This window comes from Otolemur garnettii, unplaced genomic scaffold (assembly GCF_000181295.1).
Source record: "Otolemur garnettii isolate 467f Iridium unplaced genomic scaffold, OtoGar3 scaffold00229, whole genome shotgun sequence".
NCBI lineage: Eukaryota > Metazoa > Chordata > Mammalia > Primates > Galagidae > Otolemur > Otolemur garnettii.
This window is the reverse complement of record NW_003852624.1, coordinates 152,222-174,536: the sequence shown is the minus strand read 5'-3', so window position 1 is coordinate 174,536 and position 22,315 is coordinate 152,222. Positions and strand designations below refer to the sequence as shown.

General features: G+C 37.7%; 1 protein-coding gene across 4 annotated transcripts in view; it reads right to left on the bottom strand.

Annotated features, from left to right (window-relative positions):
- Positions 1-22,315, bottom strand: part of RPS6KC1 (ribosomal protein S6 kinase C1) — a 196,358-nt gene that overhangs the window by 40,371 nt on the left and 133,672 nt on the right. For all 4 annotated transcript variants that reach the window (XM_003802043.2, XM_023508196.1, XM_023508197.1 and 1 more), the window contains 2 exons: positions 3,268-3,315; positions 1,457-1,589 (listed from right to left, as the gene is read on the bottom strand). In XM_003802043.2, coding sequence (XP_003802091.1) covers positions 1,457-1,589; positions 3,268-3,315 — 181 coding nt within the window. The remainder of the gene's footprint in view (positions 1-1,456; positions 1,590-3,267; positions 3,316-22,315) is intronic.

Sequence of the window (22,315 nt, the reverse complement as noted above, 5' to 3'; positions counted from 1 at the left end):
AAAAAAAAAAAAAAGACATAGTTTTGAGAGGTGTGGGAAGGTGAGAAATTGGCAGAAGAAAAACTAAAGAATGATTTGAGGAGGAAGAGGAAGGTGAAGCTACAAATAACAGAGGTAAGCTAGGATTGAAAATTTGCCTGAGATAATCTCTAACATGAATAATCCACACTGGGTAATAGAATATTGACTATAATTACGTTCATCCTACTGACCTTGTTCTAAATTATTATGGATTATTACTACGCAAGTTATTTTGTTCCACACCAGAGGTGGCTGTATTTTGCTATCAGATGACATGACCTCTAATTCAATAATGTCTGTAATGCACTGGTATCCTCAGATAAAAGCTGTCTATAATGTCTGAACAAAGGTGAATTAGTTATCCAATTCACACACGCAATTAACTCTCTTAATACCTGAGAGACCATGGAGCCCCTTCTGAATTTCCTATTAAATACTGCATCTGGAGGTCTTCCCTCCATCTGTAGTTATCTTGTGCTATACTTCATAATAAACAATATTAATACTTTATTGCCCCCATCAAAAATCTTGCATTAGTTATCGTAAGAGACCCCATTCCAAAAAGCAATGACTTTTTCCAGGGAAAATGTATTCAATTCAGATGTTACACCTATTAGTAAAGCACAGTAGTTCTTTATTCTCAGTAATATAAAAATAATAATGTCTTTGTGAAATATGGAAAACAACTATTATTTTTACTATTTTAAGAATATTTCTTAAAAGCCAAAAGGCAATATTTGCTAAGTGAATTTATATTTATATGCTTTGTTCTGTCATTCTAAATAAAAGATGATTTATTTAAATTCAGGTGTTAAAGGGCAAAAGCAAATCAAAACATACTATTTTTTTTTTTTTGCCACCTGTTCCCTCTACTAAGAGCTGGAATTTCATAAATAGTTTGAAGGCAGAGCACTGTGCCTCAGCTTTGTACCCATATGTGATGCCAATGGCTGTATTCATAAAAACTCAGATGAGAATAACTAGGTAATGTCAAATGCTAAACAAACACCCTTGCCTTCTAAAAAAAAGGAGGTAATTAATTAATTCTTTAGGGGATGCTTTTCATTTTAGTCATCTAACATAAATGTATCTTTTTAGCAGAGAACAAGAGAACAAATATCCCTAAAATAAAACCTAGCTCTTAGCATGTATTCACATTAAAGTTCTCTGACAGCAGATAAATTCAGTGAGAAAGTAAACAGTTAAGCATATCTAAGAAGGGTGCTATAGTTCAAATGAAATCTACCATTCACCTGGGTTTTCATTTTCCCTCACAATTCAACGCAGGGAGGGAGAGCAGAGGAATAGTTTCTTACATTTGTCTCACATATTTCATCTGTTCTCATGAAATGACAGAAGAAAGGGCATTACAGAAACTGAAAGGCTAAGACGGTGACACTCTTCACTCCATAAACAATCTAAACCATAAACCAACCTTCCGCGTGCTGTAGCACAAGAAACACTGACTCCTCAGAGATGATGTACTTGTGCAGACACACCATGTTGGGCACACAGCGGGGGATGATGGTCTTTCTGTTCCTGCTGTATTCACTGCTTTTCCTTAGACCCTGACAGAGAACAAAAAGGTCAGTTGTATCCTCAGTTGCCTTTGGAGCCTGCTGTGCTCTGTGTTTATCAACCAAACTAATCTATCCGAGTTACTCTGGGCTTCAGAGAAACCACTCATCTGCTGCTCTGTGCCCCTCAGTCCCTAGAGGCTCTGCTGATGGCATCTGGCGTGAATCCAGAGAACGGAAGATGCCACAAAGCTGCCATTAAAATCAATTATGTGGGTCAGTGTTTTTATTAGAGATGCTCTCAAACTAAGTCATCAGGATGACACACAGTTATTTCTCTGTGACCTTTTCTTAAGTTTCATTTTACTTATATATGTCTTTAAAGCAGTAGATGTGAGATCAATTCAAATTCCCGAGACACAAAAGTATTCCTAGATTAACCAGACAATTTAAAAATCCTATCCCCCAAAAGTACAAAGATTATTAAATCTTCTCATAAGAAACAAGGTTTGAGCATTTGCTTATGTCATACTCTGGTTTGAAAAACAAGGGAAATGTCAATGTATTATTCACAAACAGAAATGTGTTTCTGTATCTGTTACTGTGTCCTCCTGCTGCACCTCATCAGCAAAAGAGAGAGTATCAGAAGCTGAAATATACAACTTATCAATTCACTTCTGAATGCTGCAGAAACGCTTAAATTAGGATGTTTTAGAATATGTACTATCACAATCCGTTCCAAATACAATTTAAAAATTACAAATTTGAGGGGGTTTTTTCTCTTTAGTCACTTAGGTATAAATTTAGTTAAATATAATCAAAATTAAATTTAAGTCAAAAAGAGAGCGAGAATGTAAGTAACCTTTCCCCAAATACCTGTAACAAAAACTTTAGGCAAAAATTTCAAGTATTCTCCTTGGCCATCTGGTGACCACAGTGATATTCAGCAATAAGGTATGTACTGCTTTATCTAGGACAAGTTTTCAAACTTAATTATCAAACTTCAGATAATGAAACTCTGATGGCCATTCCAGAAAAAGAGTTCTAAACAAAATTGCTTTGAAGTGTGGACTTGGCACTGGCACTGGTGCACAGCTTCTCAAGGGGAGTACCTCAACGGTGAGGTATACTCAGCAATGAGGTATGTAGCACCTTTTCTAAGATGAGTTCACAAACTTAATTGTCCAGCCTTGTAAATAAATGGCCAGGCATGGTGGTTTGTGTCTGTAATCCTAGTACTTTGGGAGGCCAAAGTAGGAGGATAGCTTCAGCCCAGGCATTCAAGACTAGCCTGGGCAATAGAGCGAGACCCTGTCTCTACAAAAAATATAAAAATTAGCAGGTCGGGGTGACATGTGCCTATAATCCCAGGTACTTAGAAGGCTGAGGCAAGAGGATCACTTGAGCCCAGGAGTTTGAAGTCATAGCAAGCTATGATGACACCATTGCACTCTAGCCTGGGGAACACAGTCAGACCCTATCAAAAGAAAGGAAGGACAGGAGGGAGAGAAGGAAAGGGAGAAAAAGAAAGATGGGGGGTGGGGGGTGGGAGGGAAGCAGGGAGGAAGAGAGGGAGGAAGGAAAAAAGGAAAGAAAGAAGGAAGGAAGGAGTCACCAAAACATAAAAGAACATTCAAATACCCAGGAAAAAATATTTAATATATTTTCTTTCAGCAGCATAATTTGAAATTAAAATTTTTAATTCATTAAACACACAAATTCTACTTACTTTTAAAATGAATGTCTGCTCTGTCCTTGTGTCCATTACAAGTAAAACCTACATAAAAGACATGAGTAATACTTTATTTACAATACAATGAGAGATTAACTCAACTTCTGGAAACTAACCTTCAAGGGTTTTAGGAGAAGAGGCTGGAATCAACTCCCCTAAAATTATCAATTTCTGAATAAATATTTTTTAAATCACCAATCATAAGATCAAAACAGTCTTACCCCAAATGGGTTTTATTACAGTTTCCTTTTCTAAAAGTGCCATCTTTAACAAACATTACTGTTTCCTAGATTTATTTGAAAATATATTTCTTAAAAATGAAGGAAATATTAGTGTAGACACAGAATTTTTCCTCATGAAATATGTAAGGTTAAGAGAAAGTAGTAAAAAAAAAAAAAAATGCTGAAGTCTCTGTTCTCTTCCTAAAACCTCTTACGTAGCAACTTGCTATAAGGCAATCTCAGTAACTTGAGCTATAGCCTACAGCATCCTTTTGGTACAGCTTCTCGACCTTGGACGCACCCTGAGTCCCCCTTTTATCACCAACAAACCCTGTCATCTGTATCTTCAAACTGTACCCAGTATGTGAACTCACCTCACCACTCCCACAACTACCACCCTGATCTATGCAAATACAAATTCCTACCTCGCTTATGTTAATCAGTCTTCCAACTGATCTCCCCGTTTCCATCTTTGCTACCCTATGGTGCATCTTCAAACCAGCAGTCAGGGTCTTCTTCTTAAAATACAAGTTAGAACAGGTTACTCTTCTTATCTCACTGAGAGAAAAAGCCTAAGTCCATAATGTCCATGAGCCCAAGTTCATGATGTCACACACTGCTCCCTTGAACTGGCCACCCCCAACCTCTATCTTGATGGATGGAAGAGTAAAGAGAAATAGGGACTATCCTATTCTATTAAATTTTTATTATTTTGGAAACACTATAGCAAAGGTTGAATGGAAATAAAAATCTTAGGCTTTGCAGGCCCATGTACTGTTCTGCCATCATAGAACAAAAGCAACCATCCTCTAAAATTGGAGGCGGGGTGGGGGGGTGGGTGGGGGATTTTACCACAGAAATCAGCAAATACTGCAAATGAGGCTTTCCCTTGCCTCCAGAATACTGAATGTTAAACATTTACCAGTCTACCTCTGGATAAGGAGAAATAGGAGTTAAGGATGAAAAAAACTGTAATTTTTTTTTTTTTTTTAATTTAAGAATGGTGAGAAGAAACGAAAAAGTTAAGATGGGAAACAAGTTTGAGAAGATGGCAAATTCCATTTTATACACGATGAATTTGAAGAAATAGTAACAACTTTATCTTTGACCTTTCTTCTGGGTGTTTAGCCTATCCTATACAATTTAAATTTATATTTAATTTCAATAGATATTCCCAAAGGTACCTCATGAAATCATACCTTCCTCTTCCCAAAACCCTGCCCTCACCAAAAAAAAAAAAAAAAAACCTTGCTCCTCCTCCTATGGTATTGAATAACACTACCCTCCACGCAAGTTTCCAAACCAAAGAGCTCAGTAAGTCACTGTGAACCATCCACCAAGTCAAATCAATTCTACCTCCTAAGCTCTTCTCTGATCCACCCTCTATTCCCTCTCATCTACCGTGTTCTAAGCATTTACCATGTGCTGTGCTTTAGCCATGTATAATCAATGTTAATCCTTTCAACAACTCAATGAGATGATTTTGCCATTCATATTCTATATATAAAAACATTTCTTCATGTGTAGAAGCTATGATGGTGGATAATAATAGTAGCTACCACTAGTTAGGATTTCTGTGAGATAATCTTATAAAAGTACAGCCAGTTGTTAGTATTGCTATTACTATTTCTTCTTCTCCCTGAAAGGTTCCCCCAGACATTTATCAAACAAGCACTCATATTTCCATATTCAGCACAAATGTCACTCTCTTAGTAACACTAAATATGTTTTTCCCTTTTTTTGTGCTCCCATTTTACACAGTACCAATTTCTAACATAGTACCTCTAATCCTTAAATTTACTTTTGTTTATCTCCCAACAAGACTTTAAGCTTTCCATGAGCACGTCTTAGGAAGAATAATGACCCCCAAAGATGTTCATACCCTAAGACTCTCAGAATCTGTGGATATGTCATGTTACTTACAGAAAGAACTATGGGGATGTAATTAACATACAGAGAGATTATGCTAGATTATCTGGGTAGGCTCCAAATCACATGAACCCTTAAAGGCAGAGAACTGTTTCCTATCAGAAGAAATGAAAGGCACAAAAGAGAAGTGGCAGAAGGGAAAAGCAGAGACACGTGAAGTATGAAAGGGACACACAGCTGCTGGCCCTGAGATTTAGAGACCCACATGCAGGAACCAGAGAAAGGCTTGTGGGAGCTCATAGCAGGTAACTTCTAGGAGCAAAGATCAGCCCTGGGCTGACAGCTAGCAAAGGAATACAGAGTTCAGGCCAGGCGCGGTGGCTGTAATCCTAGCACTCTGGGAGGCCGAGGCAGGTGAACTGCCTGAGCTCACGGGTTCAAGACCAGAGAGACCTTGTCTCTTAAAAAGAAAAAAAAAAAAAAAAGCTGGGCATTGTGGTGGGCACCTGTAGTCCCAGCTACTTGGAAAGCTGAGACAAGAGAATTGCTTGAGCCCAGGAGTTTGAGATTGTTGTGAGCTGAAACGCCATGGCACTCTACTGAGAGTGACAAAGTAAGACTCTGTCTCAAAAAAAAAAAAGAAAGAAAGAAATATATAGTTCAGTCCCACAAGTGCAAAGAACAGAATTCAGCCAATAACCTGAATAAGCCTGGAAGTGGATTCTTCTCCAGAGCCTCCAGTAAGAGATGCAGCATTGCCAGCACCTTGATTTTAGCCCAGAGACCTATGCCAGACCACTGAGCTACAGAACTCTGAGATAATGAATGCAGTTGTCGTAAGCTGCTAAATGTGATAATCTGTTATAATAGCAATAGAAAACTAACAGAAAAAAATGCATTTCTCTGTCATATAACATTGTTCTCACATAGTAAATGTTCAAGAAACATATAGTTAGTGAATTCAAATCTAAAAGTCTGGGCTCGGTGCCTATAGCTCAGCTGGCTAAGGCGCCAGCCACATACACCTAAGGTGGTGGGTTCGAATCCCTAGCCCGGACCCGCCAAACAACAATGATGGCTGCAACCAAAAAATAGCCAGGCGCTGTGGCAGGCACCTGTGGTCCCAGCTACTTGGGAGGCGGAGGCAGGAGACTCGCTTGAGTCCAGGAGTTAGAGGTTGCTGTGAGCTGTAATGCCACGGCACTCTGCCCAGGGGGACAGCTTGAGGCTCTGTCTCAAAAAAAATAAATAAATAAAAATAAAAATAAAAGTCTGTAAGGTAGATGGAGATATAGGAAACTCAGAAAATAAGTCAGGAGCTAAAGATTTACATTTGAACATTCTGCATAAAGATACAAGTTGAAGAGGTGAGAATGTACCCCGCTGGAACACTTCCTTTAAACTAGGCACTGTGTTGGGCTTCAAAGAATGATAATAAATCATGTAAGGCCCTCAACAATTCAAAGCTGTAGGTATCTCTCATTAACCACTTATACAGATGAGGAAACAAACACAAAACTGTTAATGTGCCCAGGCCCACGAGAGGGAAACGCAAACCTGGACAGTCTGGTTCCAGAGTTGTTCCTCTTTAACTGCTAAGCTTATTTATGTCTAAGTCTTGAAATCATACATAGTTGGAATGTTTTAGGTAGATAAAACAACAGCAATCAAAACTATAGAGAGAAAAGTACAAAGAGAAAATATAACAGTTTGGATGTCAGAGAGAGAGAAGGCTTAAGATGAGAGTAATCATCAGTACCAAACAACAAAGAGAAACTATGAAGAATGAGGACTGGGAAATGATGGCTGTGTTAGTTAGAAGTCACTGGTGACTTTCAATATTGTATTATAAAGCGAACTGCTGAGGATAGAAGCCAGACTGCCCTGAGTTAATAATGGGTGGTAAGAAAATGGAGGTGGCATATATAAATCTTTCAATAGTGAAGTATGTAAGAAAAAGGAAGAACATTAAAATGAAAGAGTTAGTGGGATCACTGGTTCAAAAAAAGGTTTGGATTTTTATTATTTTCAGACAGGATAGACCTATTCTCCCCATAATTGCCCTCTGAGCCAAATCTTTATCACAAATCTTGAACCACCAAGTTATGGAAACACATTCACAGAACTTGAACCTTGAAAGTTTAAATTAACATCTCAGGAGTGCAAAAGAAGGCAAAATGGTCCTGTCTGTACAAAGGAAGGCTCACTGGACATCTACTGAACCTACAGAGATGTTGAGTGTTCTCTAAGTCTCATTTGGTTTCATATCAGGTGTGACTCTTCTAAGTCACTCACAGAAAGCCAGTCCTGTTCGAATAAGATACATCTATATGAAAAGAAAACACCTTACCAGGTGAAAGGTTTGGAAGCTGTATAATTAAAGAGCTTCTTTTTCCTACCAAAAGCTTCTTACTTGACTACACAGAATATATCTGTATAAATCAGAAGTGAGATCTCTTTGCTGGTCTCACTTAGCCATGAAGCATAAAGCAGATCAGATAAGAAGACCAAATTAAGACAGATAAAGATGGCTAGGAAATGCTGCTTTGTTTATATTTACTTTCTTCTCCAAGTTTGTTTACAACTAGACAACATTCACATTGAGGTAATAAACACAAGAACATATGCGATTTTTTTAAAATGTGCCCTTTGACTGTCAATTTCTCCCAAACAGGTGTTGGCTAAATGATTATAAATTGGCCTCTGGATACACCTCTTCAACTGAGCCGTACAGGGCTGGTGATAATATAATTAGACCTAAAAACATCAGGCTGGTGAATGCTTTCCATCTGTTTGGCAATAATGTTTAGTTAACAATAGTCTTTAAAAGAAGCACCTTCAACTTCAGTTCTTAAAGTTATTTATAGAGCCATTCTTAACACACCAGCACTCCTGCTAACAAGAGCTTTAGCCACTTGGAAATTATTAGCCATACGGCTGTACACAAAGAGGAACGACTGCATTTAACATCTGTATCTTTCCAAATTTACACGCTTCAACCTCATTTAAAGTCATTTCTTAATGAACAGTGCTATGGTGCTGCATTAATATTATAGTTGCATGCACAAAGATCATAAGGAGCCAAACATTTTTTTAATGCCAACAGTAGGCCAATCTGTAATGAAGCTGTCAGCATAAAGGACAAAATAATAGCTTCTTTAACCCTCAAACAGAATTCGTTCATTTCTAGACTAGAATACATTGATTTAAAAACTGCTCATGGGTTTGTTCACCTTTATAAAGACAAAAATCTAATTTGTATGAGTTTGATACAATTGTCTTTCCAACAATAAAAGGCTCCTAAGACCATCTTTTATTTCATGATAAAACAAGTACTATAACTAAAGCTGTCATGAAATAATTACCTTGCATAGCATACCTTATTGAAAGAATACAATTAATATGCTTCTCTCTTTCATTTTTCACACATACTTATCAGCACTATATTAGCATATGGTCTAACAGAAGAGATTACTCCATCTTTGCCCATATTAATATCGAGAACCACTGCTTCTAACTTGAAAAAAAAAGCAGACAACTTATTCCTTACGGACTAACCTCATCTGTTCTTCAGCTCCACCAGCATAATAAAACTTGCCTACCTTCTTTCATAACAGTAGTAGGAAAAGCTACAACTGATTTTTGCTAACTACAATAAGAAAGGCCTAATATTTAAACTAGGCAACCATCTTTGCAAAGGCAGCAAGCACACCAAAACATAAACGATAATTTTTTTAAGCACATACAGAAAAATAAATTTGGAAAAGAGAAAAGAGACATGCTACTACACAGACACTGTGATTGTGGTGAAGAAGTGTGGGAAGTTCCCTGTAGTGGAGGTTAAGTGTCAACCCATTCTTGAATCTTTTTAGATATTTAATTTAAATGTTGACATTGGAAGTCCGGATTTCTCTGAAAGCAACTTCTGTTCCAATTCCTTTAAAAAGAAAGAATACCTTTGTAATTTGAGGGAAGGTCTGTCTCTACTTTACTGGACTTTTCGGGACTCCAGAACAGTTAACAAAAGTTAAAATAAGTGTTTAAGAAAAGCCTATAGGCTCAGCACCTGTGGCTCAAGTGGCTAAGGTGCCAGCCATGTACACCCAAGGTAGAGGGTTCGAATCCAGCCTGGGCCCGCCAAACAACAATGATGGCTGCAACCAAAAAATAGCTGGGCGTTGTGGCAGGCGCCTGTGGTCCCAGCTACTTGGGAGGCTGAGGCAGGAGACTCGCTTGAGCCCAGGAGTTGGAGGTTGCTGTGAGCTGAGATGCCACGGCACTCTATCCAGGGGGACAGTTTGAGGCTCCTGTCTCAAAAAAAAAAAAAAAGAAAAGAAAAAGAAAAGCCTATAAAGACAGTCATATTGGACACACAATCTGTCCCTTAGTGGTGTTTGCTGGATGCAATATGAATGAGACTTCACCTGTGCAAGTTACACTTCTGGGAATTCACACATAAATAAACATTCAAGAAAGAACAGGACAAGACAATAAAGAAGCCAGAGAAAGTACACAAGCCCAACTGCGCAGATAAAACAGTTTTTCTGAACATAGCTTCAAATGAATATGACTTACTATAATCTCTTTAAAAAATAGTCCAGGCTAAATGCATTTTGTTAACCTTAACAAGAGCTGGTAATGTTGTCCTTCTGTAGAAATGGTTGTGAACCACAAATACAGAGCACTAAAACTTTGTTTTCATCTCATAATTCCACACGATAATAATCAAATGTTATTCATATTTTCTGTTAAAACCCATCGATTTTGTATCCTTACAATATTCACAATGTATTTCAACTGTTAATATTTAATTCCATACATTATTCTCACCAGGTATCTCTTATCAAAATTCACCTACTTGGAAAACAAGGAATAATACTGTTGACCTCTGATAACAACAATTTTCCCCACCGGGGTCCCACTTTCTCTTTCTTTGGCACCAGAAGGCTAGCAGTGTTCCCTGTACCACTTGCCCAGCAACTCCAAAAGCAAAAGATGTTGCACCTATAGCTTTAGTCTAGCGTCAAGAGCATGAGCATGAACAGACTGTGCAGAGACACTTCTCTCATGTTATGCCATGAAACCAATCTGCTCGTGGTTTCACAAAAGTTGTTTCACTGATGGAAATTCAAGTATGAAGAATAAAATTCAACATGGATACTTATAACTCTAGTCTAAAGGACATTTTCACCAAGGATCTATTTTCAGTAGAGAAAGGTGTTGTGAAAGGGATTCCTAGGACTTAAGGGGAACAATGGCAACACAAAACCCCTCTGGAGCCTTACCAGTGCTCCACTCGTGTTAGAACGTCCAACACGGCACGTTATCATGGAGTGAATGAACAAACAGTCCAAAAAGGGTGTTGCTATGTGGACAGATGGCAAAGTCAAGAATCACCAACTAAATCAGAACAAAGTGAATTATCTCTTCAGGCAGGTTGAGTTTTTTAGGCTTTTATTGAATCCTGAAATATCTTCAAAGGTAGAAGACAGCAGACCAAATCTATCAGGATTATATGAAGGTAGAGCTCAAAATCCACATTTCTTTTTTTGTTATTAAAATCCTAAACTGTAACTCAAAATACACTATACTTTAAATGTTTATGCATGATCAAACTAAAAAGCTTCTGCACAGCCAAGAATACAGTAAGTAAAGCAAGCAGACAGCCCTCAGAATGAGAGAGGATATTTGCAGGTTGTATTTCTGACAAAGGTTTGATAACCAGAATCCACAGAGAACTCAAACTTATTAATAAGAAAAGAACAAGTGATACCATTTCATTGTGGGCAAGAGACTTGAACAGAAGCTTCTCTGAAGGGTGGCACCTGTGGCTCAGTGGGTAGGGCGCCAGCCCCATATAACGAGGGTGGCGGGTTCGAACCCAGCCCTGGCCAAACTGGAACAAAAAAATAGTCAGGGATTGTGGCAGGCACCTGTAGTCCCAGCTACTTGGGAGGCTGAGGCAAGAAAATTGCCTAAGCCCAAGAGTTGGAGGTTGCTGTGAGCTGTGATGCTATGGCACTCTACCGAGGGTGATAAAGTGAGACTCTGTCTCTAAAAAAAAAAAAGAAAAACAACAAGAAAAAGAAAGAAGCTTCTCTGAAGAAGACAGGAACATGGCCTACAGATATTTGAAAAATGCTCATCATCTTTAATCATCAGAGAAATGCAAATCGAAACCACTTTGAGATATCATCTAACTCCAGTAAGAGTAGCTCACATAACAAAATCCAAAAACTATAGATGATGTTGTGGATGTGGCAAAAAGGGAATACTTCTGCACTGCTGGTGGGAGTGCAAGCTAATATGTTCCTTTTAGAAAGAAGCTTGGAGAACACTTAGGGATCTAAAAGTAAACCTGTCATTTGATCCTGCAATTCCTCTACTAGGTATATATCTAAAATACCAAAAATCACTTTACAACAAAGATATTTGTACCAGATTATTTATTGCAGCTCAATTCATAATAGCCAAGTCATGGAAGAAGCCCAAATGCCCATCGATCCATGAATGGATTAACAAATTATGGTATATGTACACCATGGAATATTATGCAGCCTTTAAAAAGACGGAGACTTTACATGGATGGAGCTGGAACGTATTCTTCTTAGCAAAGTATTTCAAGAATGGAAGAAAAAGTATCCAATGTACTCAATACTATTATGAAACCAATTTGTAATCACCCACACTTTCATATGAAAGATAAAACACAACTATAGCCCAGGATGAAGGATGGAAGAAGAGGGGGACAGGATAGGAGGGGGGACGTAGGATAGAGGGAGGGTAAACAGTGGGACCACACCTATGGTGCATATTGCAAGGGTACACATCAAATCTATTAAGTGTAGAGTATAAATGTCTTAACACAATAACTGTGAGGTGAAGGCTATGTTGACCAGTTTGAAGTAAGCATTCCAAATCGTATATAAAATCAGGACATTGTACCCCATAAATGCATTAATGTAAACATGATTTATGTATTTATGACTTAATTTTTTAAAAAAAGGTAAGAAAAGAACAAATAACTCCCCCCCCCATTTCTATGTGGGCAAGAGACTTGAACAGAAACTTCTCTGAAGACAGGTGCATGGCCTACACACATGAAAAAATGCTCATCATCCTTAATCACCAGAGAAATGCAAATTAAAACCACTTTGAGATATTATCTAACTCCAGTAAGATTAGCCCACATCACAAAATCCCAAAATTATAGATGTTGGCATGGATGCAGACAGAAGGGAACACTTCTACACTTATGGTGGGAATGCAAGCTAATGTGGCTTTTTTGGAAAGAAGTTTAGAGAACACTCAAGGAACTAAAAGGAGACCTACCGTTTGATCCTGCAATTCCTCTATTAGATATATACCCAGATGATCAAAAATCATTTTACAGCAAGGACATTTGCACCAGAATGTTTATTGCAGCTCAATTCATAATTGCCAAGTCATGGAAGCAGCCTGATTGGATTAACAAATTGTGGTATATGTATACCACGGAATACCATGCAGCCATAAAAAGATGGCAACATCAATCTTTTATGTTGACTTGGATGGAGCTGGAACATATTCTTCTTAGTAAAGTATCTCAACAATGGGGAAAAAAGCATCCAATGTATTCAATACTACTATGAAATCAGTATATAATTACCTACACATTCATAGGAATGGTAAAATATAAATACAGTCCAGAAAGAAGGAGGGAAAAGGAGGAAGAGGGGAGGTCAGGAGGATGGAGGGTTTTGGGGGAGACCTCACCTAATGTGCATAATGCAATGATACATTTCAAAACTATTAATAGAGTATAAATGTCTTACTATAACAAATAAGTAAGCGAGGAGATGGTTATATCAATCAGACAGATGTAAGCATTCCACATTGTATAACCAATAAGCACAGTGTACCCCATAAATGCCACTAATGTACACAGTTATGATCTTATAAAGAAAAAAAAAGAATCCTACATGGGTCGCTATAAAAGTTTTGAGACAGACTGTGTTATGGTTCATTACTTCACTTCCAGAAAACCCAGTTGACAGCATGCTTTCTGATTTCACCTATGCAAGTTTTAACTTGCTTGGCTTATCAGTGTCACCAGGAGGACTTCATTTGTTTCCATCCATGTATGTTTCTTGAATTTTTGTGCATCTCAAAACTTTTGTAATCACCCATGGTAACTTCTGTCCGGAAAATAAAGATTTTTGATGATCTGTCTGGAAAATAAAGATTTTTGATGACAAAAAATAAAATTAAATTAAAAATAAATGTTTATGCAAATAGCTATGACTCCTAAAAATATCCCCTATTTCAATTTATGTCGTTATCTACCTTAACTACTAACAGATTGGGGCAGGAATAGAGGAGAAAGAACTAGAACTAGGTTAGGAAGCACATAAAACTAAGCTGGTAAATAACTACTTCATCTATAAGAAAACAACGGATTTTAGACTTCTTTAAACGCCCAGACATTTGCAATGGTTTTTGGTATGCTAATTTTTAATTAAAGGATATTTCAGCGCTGAAAGCTCTTTCATATGCACTACTGATTCTTCATCAAACGTTAACTTCCCAACTTAACACCAGTATCGCCGGTGGCAGCCTGAAGGTTTGCCATCTGCTGCTACCCAAAGTCACTGTGGCCACCTTCAGAACATATGCATCAAAGCCCCAAGATAAGAGACTGAAGAAATACTGCCTAAGTCAGCATAAGGGCGATGACAAACCCAGAGGCAGGCAACAGGCAAGCAACCAGAAAATACACAGCATCACGAACCATCAGTCACTTCATGGAAAAAGTACCCAAGGTCACAGGGGACTCCAACGGCTGAACAAAAAGACAAAAAAAAAAAAAAAAAAAAAAAGCTACTTCTAATGGAATATATTTAAGTCATTGTGTCATTTTTCTTTAAAAATAAATCCATCCATATTTTTTATTTATTTTTCTTACTTAACATACACATGTCTAATATACACATGTATAAGTAAGAATCCATCCATATTTAAAATCACCTATAATTTTATTCAAAATAAACACATGTAAACTTAAGTTGCTTTTCTCCAGTATGTTTTGAATAATAATAAAAGTACATTATTTTTTATGCAGTCACAAAAATAGAATATTTGGTTTTAAAAGGCTTGTTTTTCTGGGTATTACCATACACATACTGCAAATACAACACAAGGAAAATGTTCTCTGAGACAGATTTAACAAAATCCACAAACACCTGATTCCTGGCTACTCACAAATGTCATTTATCTAAGGTAATGATCACAGTTATGACAATGTTTCATATAAAAATGAAATACTATACTATCTTTTAAAAACAGAATCTAAGAAATAATTATATTCAGTTATAATACTAAAAAAACTGGAATATACTCTCAAAAGAAATCCACCCACCAACACGAAATTTTCTTCTGCTTATCTTTGCTTTCTGCTTTTTAAAACTGTGTTTTAAATGTAATTAAGAGAAAATCAATTTAGAAAATATTTTTTTGAAAAGTATACAAAAACCATGTTTCAGTTCTTGGCTTTAAAATGGCAACAGATGTATTCAGTTTGTATTAGTTCTAATCTTAATCCAGATTTTTAAAGATTCTTGAAAGCATCCACAGGAAAATAGGTTATAAACTAATTTAAAACCAGGGAATTATTAAATATTCTTGTACCATACAGACTGTCATAATAAAATCCATTTATCCCACCCTCTTTTTAAACTTAATACCACGTACAACCATAACCTGTTGAACACAAGTCATTGGTTTCTATAACCTAACACAATACTATATTGTATGTGTATGCTCCATGTGAACTCCATTTATACCTTTGAATACTCAGTAACTTTATTAATCACAAAGATATCTTAAGGATTATAGTTTGTCACTGTGATAATAGCAAAACCTCAGCAAATGCTACCAAAATAACTTTATCTTCCAAAATATGCTATGAATAATAGTAGGAAAATAAAATAAGCACATGGTTAGTCATTCCTATATTTTTCATTTCTACAGGGGGAGTGAGATATGGTTGACAAAGTTTTTCTTTGACAGACTAATATCAGGATAGAAAAACTTAAAAAGAATTTTAAAAATACTCTTCCAGTAGATATCAATAAACTGATTCTAAAGTTTACGTGGAGATGCAAAAGACCCAGAATAACTAACACAATACTAAAGAAGAACAGAGTTGGAAGACTGACACTACCCAACTCCAGGACTTCCTTACTATAAAGCAACGGTAATCAAGACAGTGTGGCATTGGCAAAAGAGCAGACAAACAGAGCAGTGGAAGAGAACAGCAAGCCCAGAAAGAGAGCCACATAAATACACTCTACTGATCTCTGAGGAAGAAACAAAGGCAATACCGTGGAGCAAAACAGGCTTTTCAACAAATAGTGGTAGGATGACTGGACATACCCACGCTAAAACGTCAATCTAGATACCCTCAAAATTCTATCAGAATGGATCCCAAAACTATAAAAATCCTAGAAGATAACACAGAAGAAAACACAGATGACCTTGGGTATGGTGGTGACACAACATCAAAGGCATAACCCATCCAAACCATCTATGAAAGAAACAACTAGTGAGACTGATTTCATTAAAATTAAAAACTTCTGATCTGCAAAAGATGTCAAGAGAATAAGAAAACAAGCCCCCTGCTTGGGAGAAATATTTATAAAATACACAATATTTATAAAAATACAAAGGAATTGTTGCTGCCCAGCCAGGTTGATCTGTCCACTGCCCAAGAAAGTCAATATCCAGAGACAGCAGGTTTATATCACAGAAAGGGTTTAACTCCACATAAGAACAAGATGGGAGATGGGAGAATTCTCTCAAATCCACCTCCCAAAGAATTGAGGGGCCAGGGGGTGTACAAGACCATTTGGGTCAATTCCTTGCCTAGGTGGGTCCTTCCCAGAATGTAGGACCTGAAAGATATCTCAAAAACTACCCCTAGGTTCACTCTATCCAAGGTCCTGCATTCCAGTAACTGACCCACCCAGACAGCCGCCCATACCAAAGGACTGACGGCTCTGTCCTGAAACCAGCCAATTAGCAGAACCTGACTGATCTTCTGCCCACCAAACTGTCTTTAAAATCCCTGGCCTCCAATTCTTGGGGCAGTGGATTTAAGATAATTCTCTTGTCCCCCCTCTTAGTGCTATGTGGAACAAATCCTCTCTCTGCTGTCTGGATATTGGCTTTCTCTCAGGCAACGAGCCAGACGGACCTGGGTGGGTGGCAACAGGGGGAGTACATGGAAAATCTCCGTACCTTTCAAATTTGCTGTGAATCTCAAACTGCCATGAAAAAAATAAACGTTTTTTAAAAAATGCTTCTCCACCTCCCATCTAGAAGTCATTTGGCCAAACCCCTGGACCACACATCTCTAGACAAATAACTAAATTTAGTCCAGCCCTAAAGCAATACAAAATATAGGTTATTCTCCAGTAAATAATCCAAGGAGTAATTATTCAGCCACAAATGTGAATTTAAAATCTCTTATGCTCTTATGAGCCAAACATCAATGACTGTGAGCCATTCCTCAATCACGGCTCATACTACAATGAGGCTAATGATTCAGGGAACAATAAACCTATCACAGCAATGTCTTTTAGACACATGAAAAAGGAGTTTTACTTTGTATAATTTTTCAAATCCTAGGTCTATACATCTATTACTTCATAAAAACTCCTTCCAAAGGACATGATGTGTCTTTATAAAGAAACTGGATATAAATATAGCAAAAGGTAGAATATAAAAGAGATATAAACAGAATTGCTAAAGAGCTAAGAAAAACAACCACTTAGGAGGCTCCTGTCAGATCCAAATGCTTTAAAAGCTAGATCTGTATACCTTTGTCATTCTCATTTAGATTATGAGTTGGGTTTTTGTGAATAACTTGCCCAAGGCCATAAAGAGATTATTGGGGGTAGGAGAGGTTTAAAACTATAAAGTTCTGGGTTTATGGGCTCAAGTTCAGCTCATGCCATTCAATTTCACAATGAATTCCCTTATTCTGTTTTTCTGGTTTGAATTTTGAAGTTCACTTGGCAAGATAACGTGACACTGTTAAATTTAAATGAATTATTAATTCAATTCACAGTACTGTCTATTGTATTTAGCTTTAGATACTTATTCGCATTTGTTAGAAAAACCCAATACTCTAATGCTGATGTTAAACTAATTCAATGTCCATTCATACCCTGGTTTAATATTTTTATTCTGCTGCTACATGTGCTCTATAAAAGTGCTTAAAATAAGTCTCTAAAAAGCATCAACTGTACCTACGTAGTTTTATTTTGTGAAGTGTTCAGAATCAGTGCGGCGTGTCGTCAATTCACAACTGCTCTCTCATAATGAGAGGCAGCATTCTCAACTCAGTCAACACATACCCGACTAAGCTGCCATATCACAGGTAGCCAAATTCCAATCGAGAAGAAAATGCCCCCAAAGCAAGGAAGCTTTAAATGCTATTATTTTAAAATGTTTTTAATGAGTTCATACTTCTGTAGCAGATGGAGTCGAACTTCTGGTATTGATTAAAATTTAACAGTATTTTAATATGACCTAGAAAATTTATTTAGTATAAAAACACAATGTGTTCATGTTCTGAAAATTCCAGAATGTTTTAAAGTACAAACGAAACTCAAAGACACAACACTCATTCTCAAATTAACAATTTCACTGACTGTCACAAAGTACTCTGGCAACACTCTCCAGGTGCACTCTGTGAGAAACTGGGCGGGGTAGGAATGTTTTGGCACTTTTGAGTCCCTAATACCCTCCTCTTGCTCTGATGCTACAGGTGTAATATTCTGAGGTACAGACTCACAGTTTATTTGAAGTCTTTTTTTAAAGAAACTCATGTTTATTTTCTGTCAACCTTATTTCCATCTTAAGAGCTTGTGGAAAAACAATTTACAACCAGGCAGGGGTTGCTTCCACCCTTCAGAGGTGTCTGCTGCAGGCCAGTCTCCGTGACAGGCTGGCACTCCTGTCTTCAGTGGGGACCCGCTGCCTAGGCTCAGAGGGCACCTGCAGTCTTCAGACCAGCCTGCAACCACAGGTTGAGTAGCAGTGCGCTCAGGAGCAGGAGCAGTCCAATCACCCTGAAATTCCTCCTTGGGCACAGCTTTCTCAGCAGCAGCCTGCTCTTCCTTTTCAATCTCTTCAGTATCTCTGTAGAAGTAGAGAGCAGACAAGACCTCCCACGGGTATTTCCCGGGAGATGGTGCCACACGTGGAGAACTTCCCAGGCCAGCCTCCACCATGTTAGACCACTGAGTGAGCTCCCTTGTTACTGCACAAGATGATGCCCCCATGATGCAGAGAAGCTGGTTTACACAGTGCAGTGGTAGGCAAGTTAACGTGAGATGGCTCTTGGGATCAGTATCCACCAGAAGACATGGCTCCCAGAATGCTGCCTGGCTGTGGTTAGTGAAGGTTCCAGGAATGAAGCAGCCAGCAATAGGAGTGGCTCCAATTGCAGCAGCAAACTTCAGCACAGCTCACAGGCCAGTATTCCTAAAGAATGTGACTCTGATATCAACAGGGTTTTCAATGACAACAATGGCAGAAGCTGCCAACATCTTGGCAGAGATAGATGGTAGATACCATCCCTTTTGTAAGGATGGTCATAGTGAAAGAATAGAAACATTAACACCTTGTAGTTTTTCAATAAGAACTAAAGTCTATCTCTCTGCCTGCTTTCTTTTTCTTTTCAGCAGCTCCCCACCCCTGGGTATTTCTGTTTTCACAAACCACTGAGGAACCCAAAAGACCAAAAGAAAAGTAAATTATTTCCCTTTACTTTTCCCTAGCTCCTTTGTTGAAGCCTGCATGTGGGAAGATTTAAGGGTGGAGTCATATCTTGATGTGCTTGCATTGCTAGTGATAACAATTTTGTTAAGTTTGAAACTAAGACTCAATTATTAATTGTTAGTAGATTAGAAATACTATTAGGAATAGGGAACAAAGTCTAGACAAAGGGAAACAGTTATGAGTGTTTTGAATCGGGCCAATTTTCCAGGCTCTGAGCATGAAGTGCAAGATCCTGTCATTTTAATTTTTCTGAAGCCTGGTGTGTTGTATATCCCCGTCCCCTCACATCTACTGCATAGCAGCTGGCTGGAGGCTTTGAAGCTGCTTTCTGCCAGGGCAAGCCTATGTGCTCTGGGGGAGTGGTTTGGGCAGTTAAGAATGTTAATTCTTTAAACTTTGGCCAACCCAGGAAGACTTGCTCCAGACTAGAGAAAGAGAAGAAGGATCTCTTTTCTTCTGTCACCTCGATTGGGCCAGAGGAGTCTGTTTGGACACAGGGCTGTAAGAGTATTAAAACATCACATCTGTGGTGTGTGACGGTGGGTCAGCTAAGATTTGATCCTTGAGTCGGCCTCTGATTGGCTTCCTTATCAAGACTTTGTTTACATTAAGACCTCTCTCTTTGTCTGAGTTGATGACTTCTCTATACTAATATTCTGTAACTCCTACTAATAATTTTCTTCGATCTCCTCGCACCACCAAGCCACAAGGAAGTAAACCCACCCATGTCATGACTGGTCTGTGACACTTTTGTGGTTTAGAATTTGTCCTTTAAGCCTCATATGATTCCTGAGTGTCCAGGAGGAACAATGGAATATGAACAATCAGGCATCAGGACTGGGAACACCTAGAAAAATGTCTCTTTTCAAACTTGGCAGAGGAAAAATGGACACACATTCACATTCACAATACCTTATCAATTGTACTATAATTCTACTATTCTAACTTTCTGACCACCCCCATTTTCCTCTCTCTTACTCCCTGCCCCACTCTCTTCCCTCTAATATAAAATAAACTTACACTTTTTATTTATTTTTTTTAATTTTCTCCCCTCCTATGAAGATATAAACTTATACTTTTATGTTCTTACCTTGGCCTAGAAAGATTCTTTTCTTCTTTCACGCATAGCACCACCTGAGCCATTCCTACTATCATTTTTCTTTTTGTAAATATACTGTTCCATTTGGAAGTCAAGGTTAGTATGTTCCTGCTGCAAAGAATTTGAGGACATCATCCTTCTTCATTTGCAGGACATCAAGGGCTCCAGACATTGTGAAAGTTTCCCTTTAAGTTACCACAGAAATTCAGAACAAAACCTTATGGACCCTATCCTGGGAAACATAGAAAGTTACTTGAAATCTCAAAACATGTATATTGGTATTTTGTCCTATTCAAAACAAAATTTCTTTTTGCCCATTCAAAACTGCTCAACAAGTATGCTTCGTCATTAAGGAATCTGAAGGTCTACTGGAAGAGGCACAAAAATAACATCAAAAATTACTGTACAAAAAAGAAGGGGAAAGGGGAGAGGGAGAGGAAGGTGGGGGGAGGATGGGTGGAGGGAGGGTAATTGGTGGGACCACACCTATGGTGCATCTTACAAGGTTACATGTGAAATTTACTAGGTGTAGAATATAAATGTCTAAACACAATAACTAAGAAAATGCGTGAAGGCTACGTTAGCCAGTTTGATGAAAATATTTCAAATTGTATATAAAACCAGTACATTGTACTCCGTGATTGCATTAATGTACACAGCTATGATTTAATTTTAAAAAAAAAGAAATGGATTTTTTTTAATTCAAAAAAAAAATTACTGTACAAATACTGTTGAATGCTATGGTGGATAATATCGTTCAAGGTAGGAAAAGGACACAAGCAAAAGATATTCAAATCAGACAGTAAAGAAAAGCAAGGGAAACTTCCAAGAGAAGACATAAACTAAGAGTGAGAAAAAATAAAGTAAGGAAGAAAAGAAAAAACACTACAGATAGAGAGGTACACCATGGGTGAACATGATGTCTTTGTACACCTGCAAATTCAACAGGGCTGTGGCCAAAACAGTATGTTGTGCTGGTCTCAGTTCATCCAGAAAGAAAAGAACCAAGTTAAGAATCAATAAAAAGGGGACTAGATCACAATGGTTTCTGAAGGCTTAGCTAGAAGTTTGAGCTTTATCCTTCAAACTATGAGAATATATTAGACTCTAAGCACGAGAGGTAATTACTTTTAGAAAATCACTCTTCAAAAGCATCAGTTTTATAAATGATTGTAGCAACAGTGTGGATGATAAATTGGACAAAAAATCAGACTAGACTACATTTTAAAAAGGGGGTAAAGGGGATAACGAAAATGGTGTATAAACTTTAACTTATAAATGATGTGAGATGCCTGAATTTTAATTTGAAACACAGATGAAAGAAAACTGAGTTGGATATAACTATCAGTACCCAGAGGGTACTGGGTAAAGGTGAAACAATTATTCTACCTATGTATCACCTACAGGACTCGGCCCTATTTTGCTAAAAAATAAATAAACAACTTATAAAAAGTCAACAAAGACTTCGATTAAAATTATAGATGGCATGAAGCTGGAAGGGGGTACATAATGTGTGAAATTTAACATTCTCTCAAATATGGATCACCGCATCCTCCAGAAATTCCATTTATTAGCAATAATAAAATTTTTAAAAGATATAGAATGATGTCTATAAAACAAAAAAAAAAAAAGAAGAGATAAAAAAATTAACAAAGTTTTAGGAGATAGTAAAAAAATGCTAAGTATGCATAGGTAGAAAATGAACAAAAAGCAAGCCAATTCTTGCTGCAGGACCCCAGAAAGGAGAGGTGACAGGTATTTCCTAAAAAGAATTGAAAAAAATCTCACATACTATGCTACTGCACGGTCAGCCAGGCAGCTGCCCTTTTCCACTCTAGTAAAAAACTGTTAAGGTTCATCCTCTGAAGATACGGAATATGACAGGTACTACAAACAGCTAAAGGTAGGATTGAGGGATGGTGCTGAAATCTGGGGCATTATGTGAAGACATGTACACCAAATGGTGAGGGCATCGTTCCCCCTTCCACTTCTGGACTCCCATGATATTGTTGGTCTCAAACTAACTCCA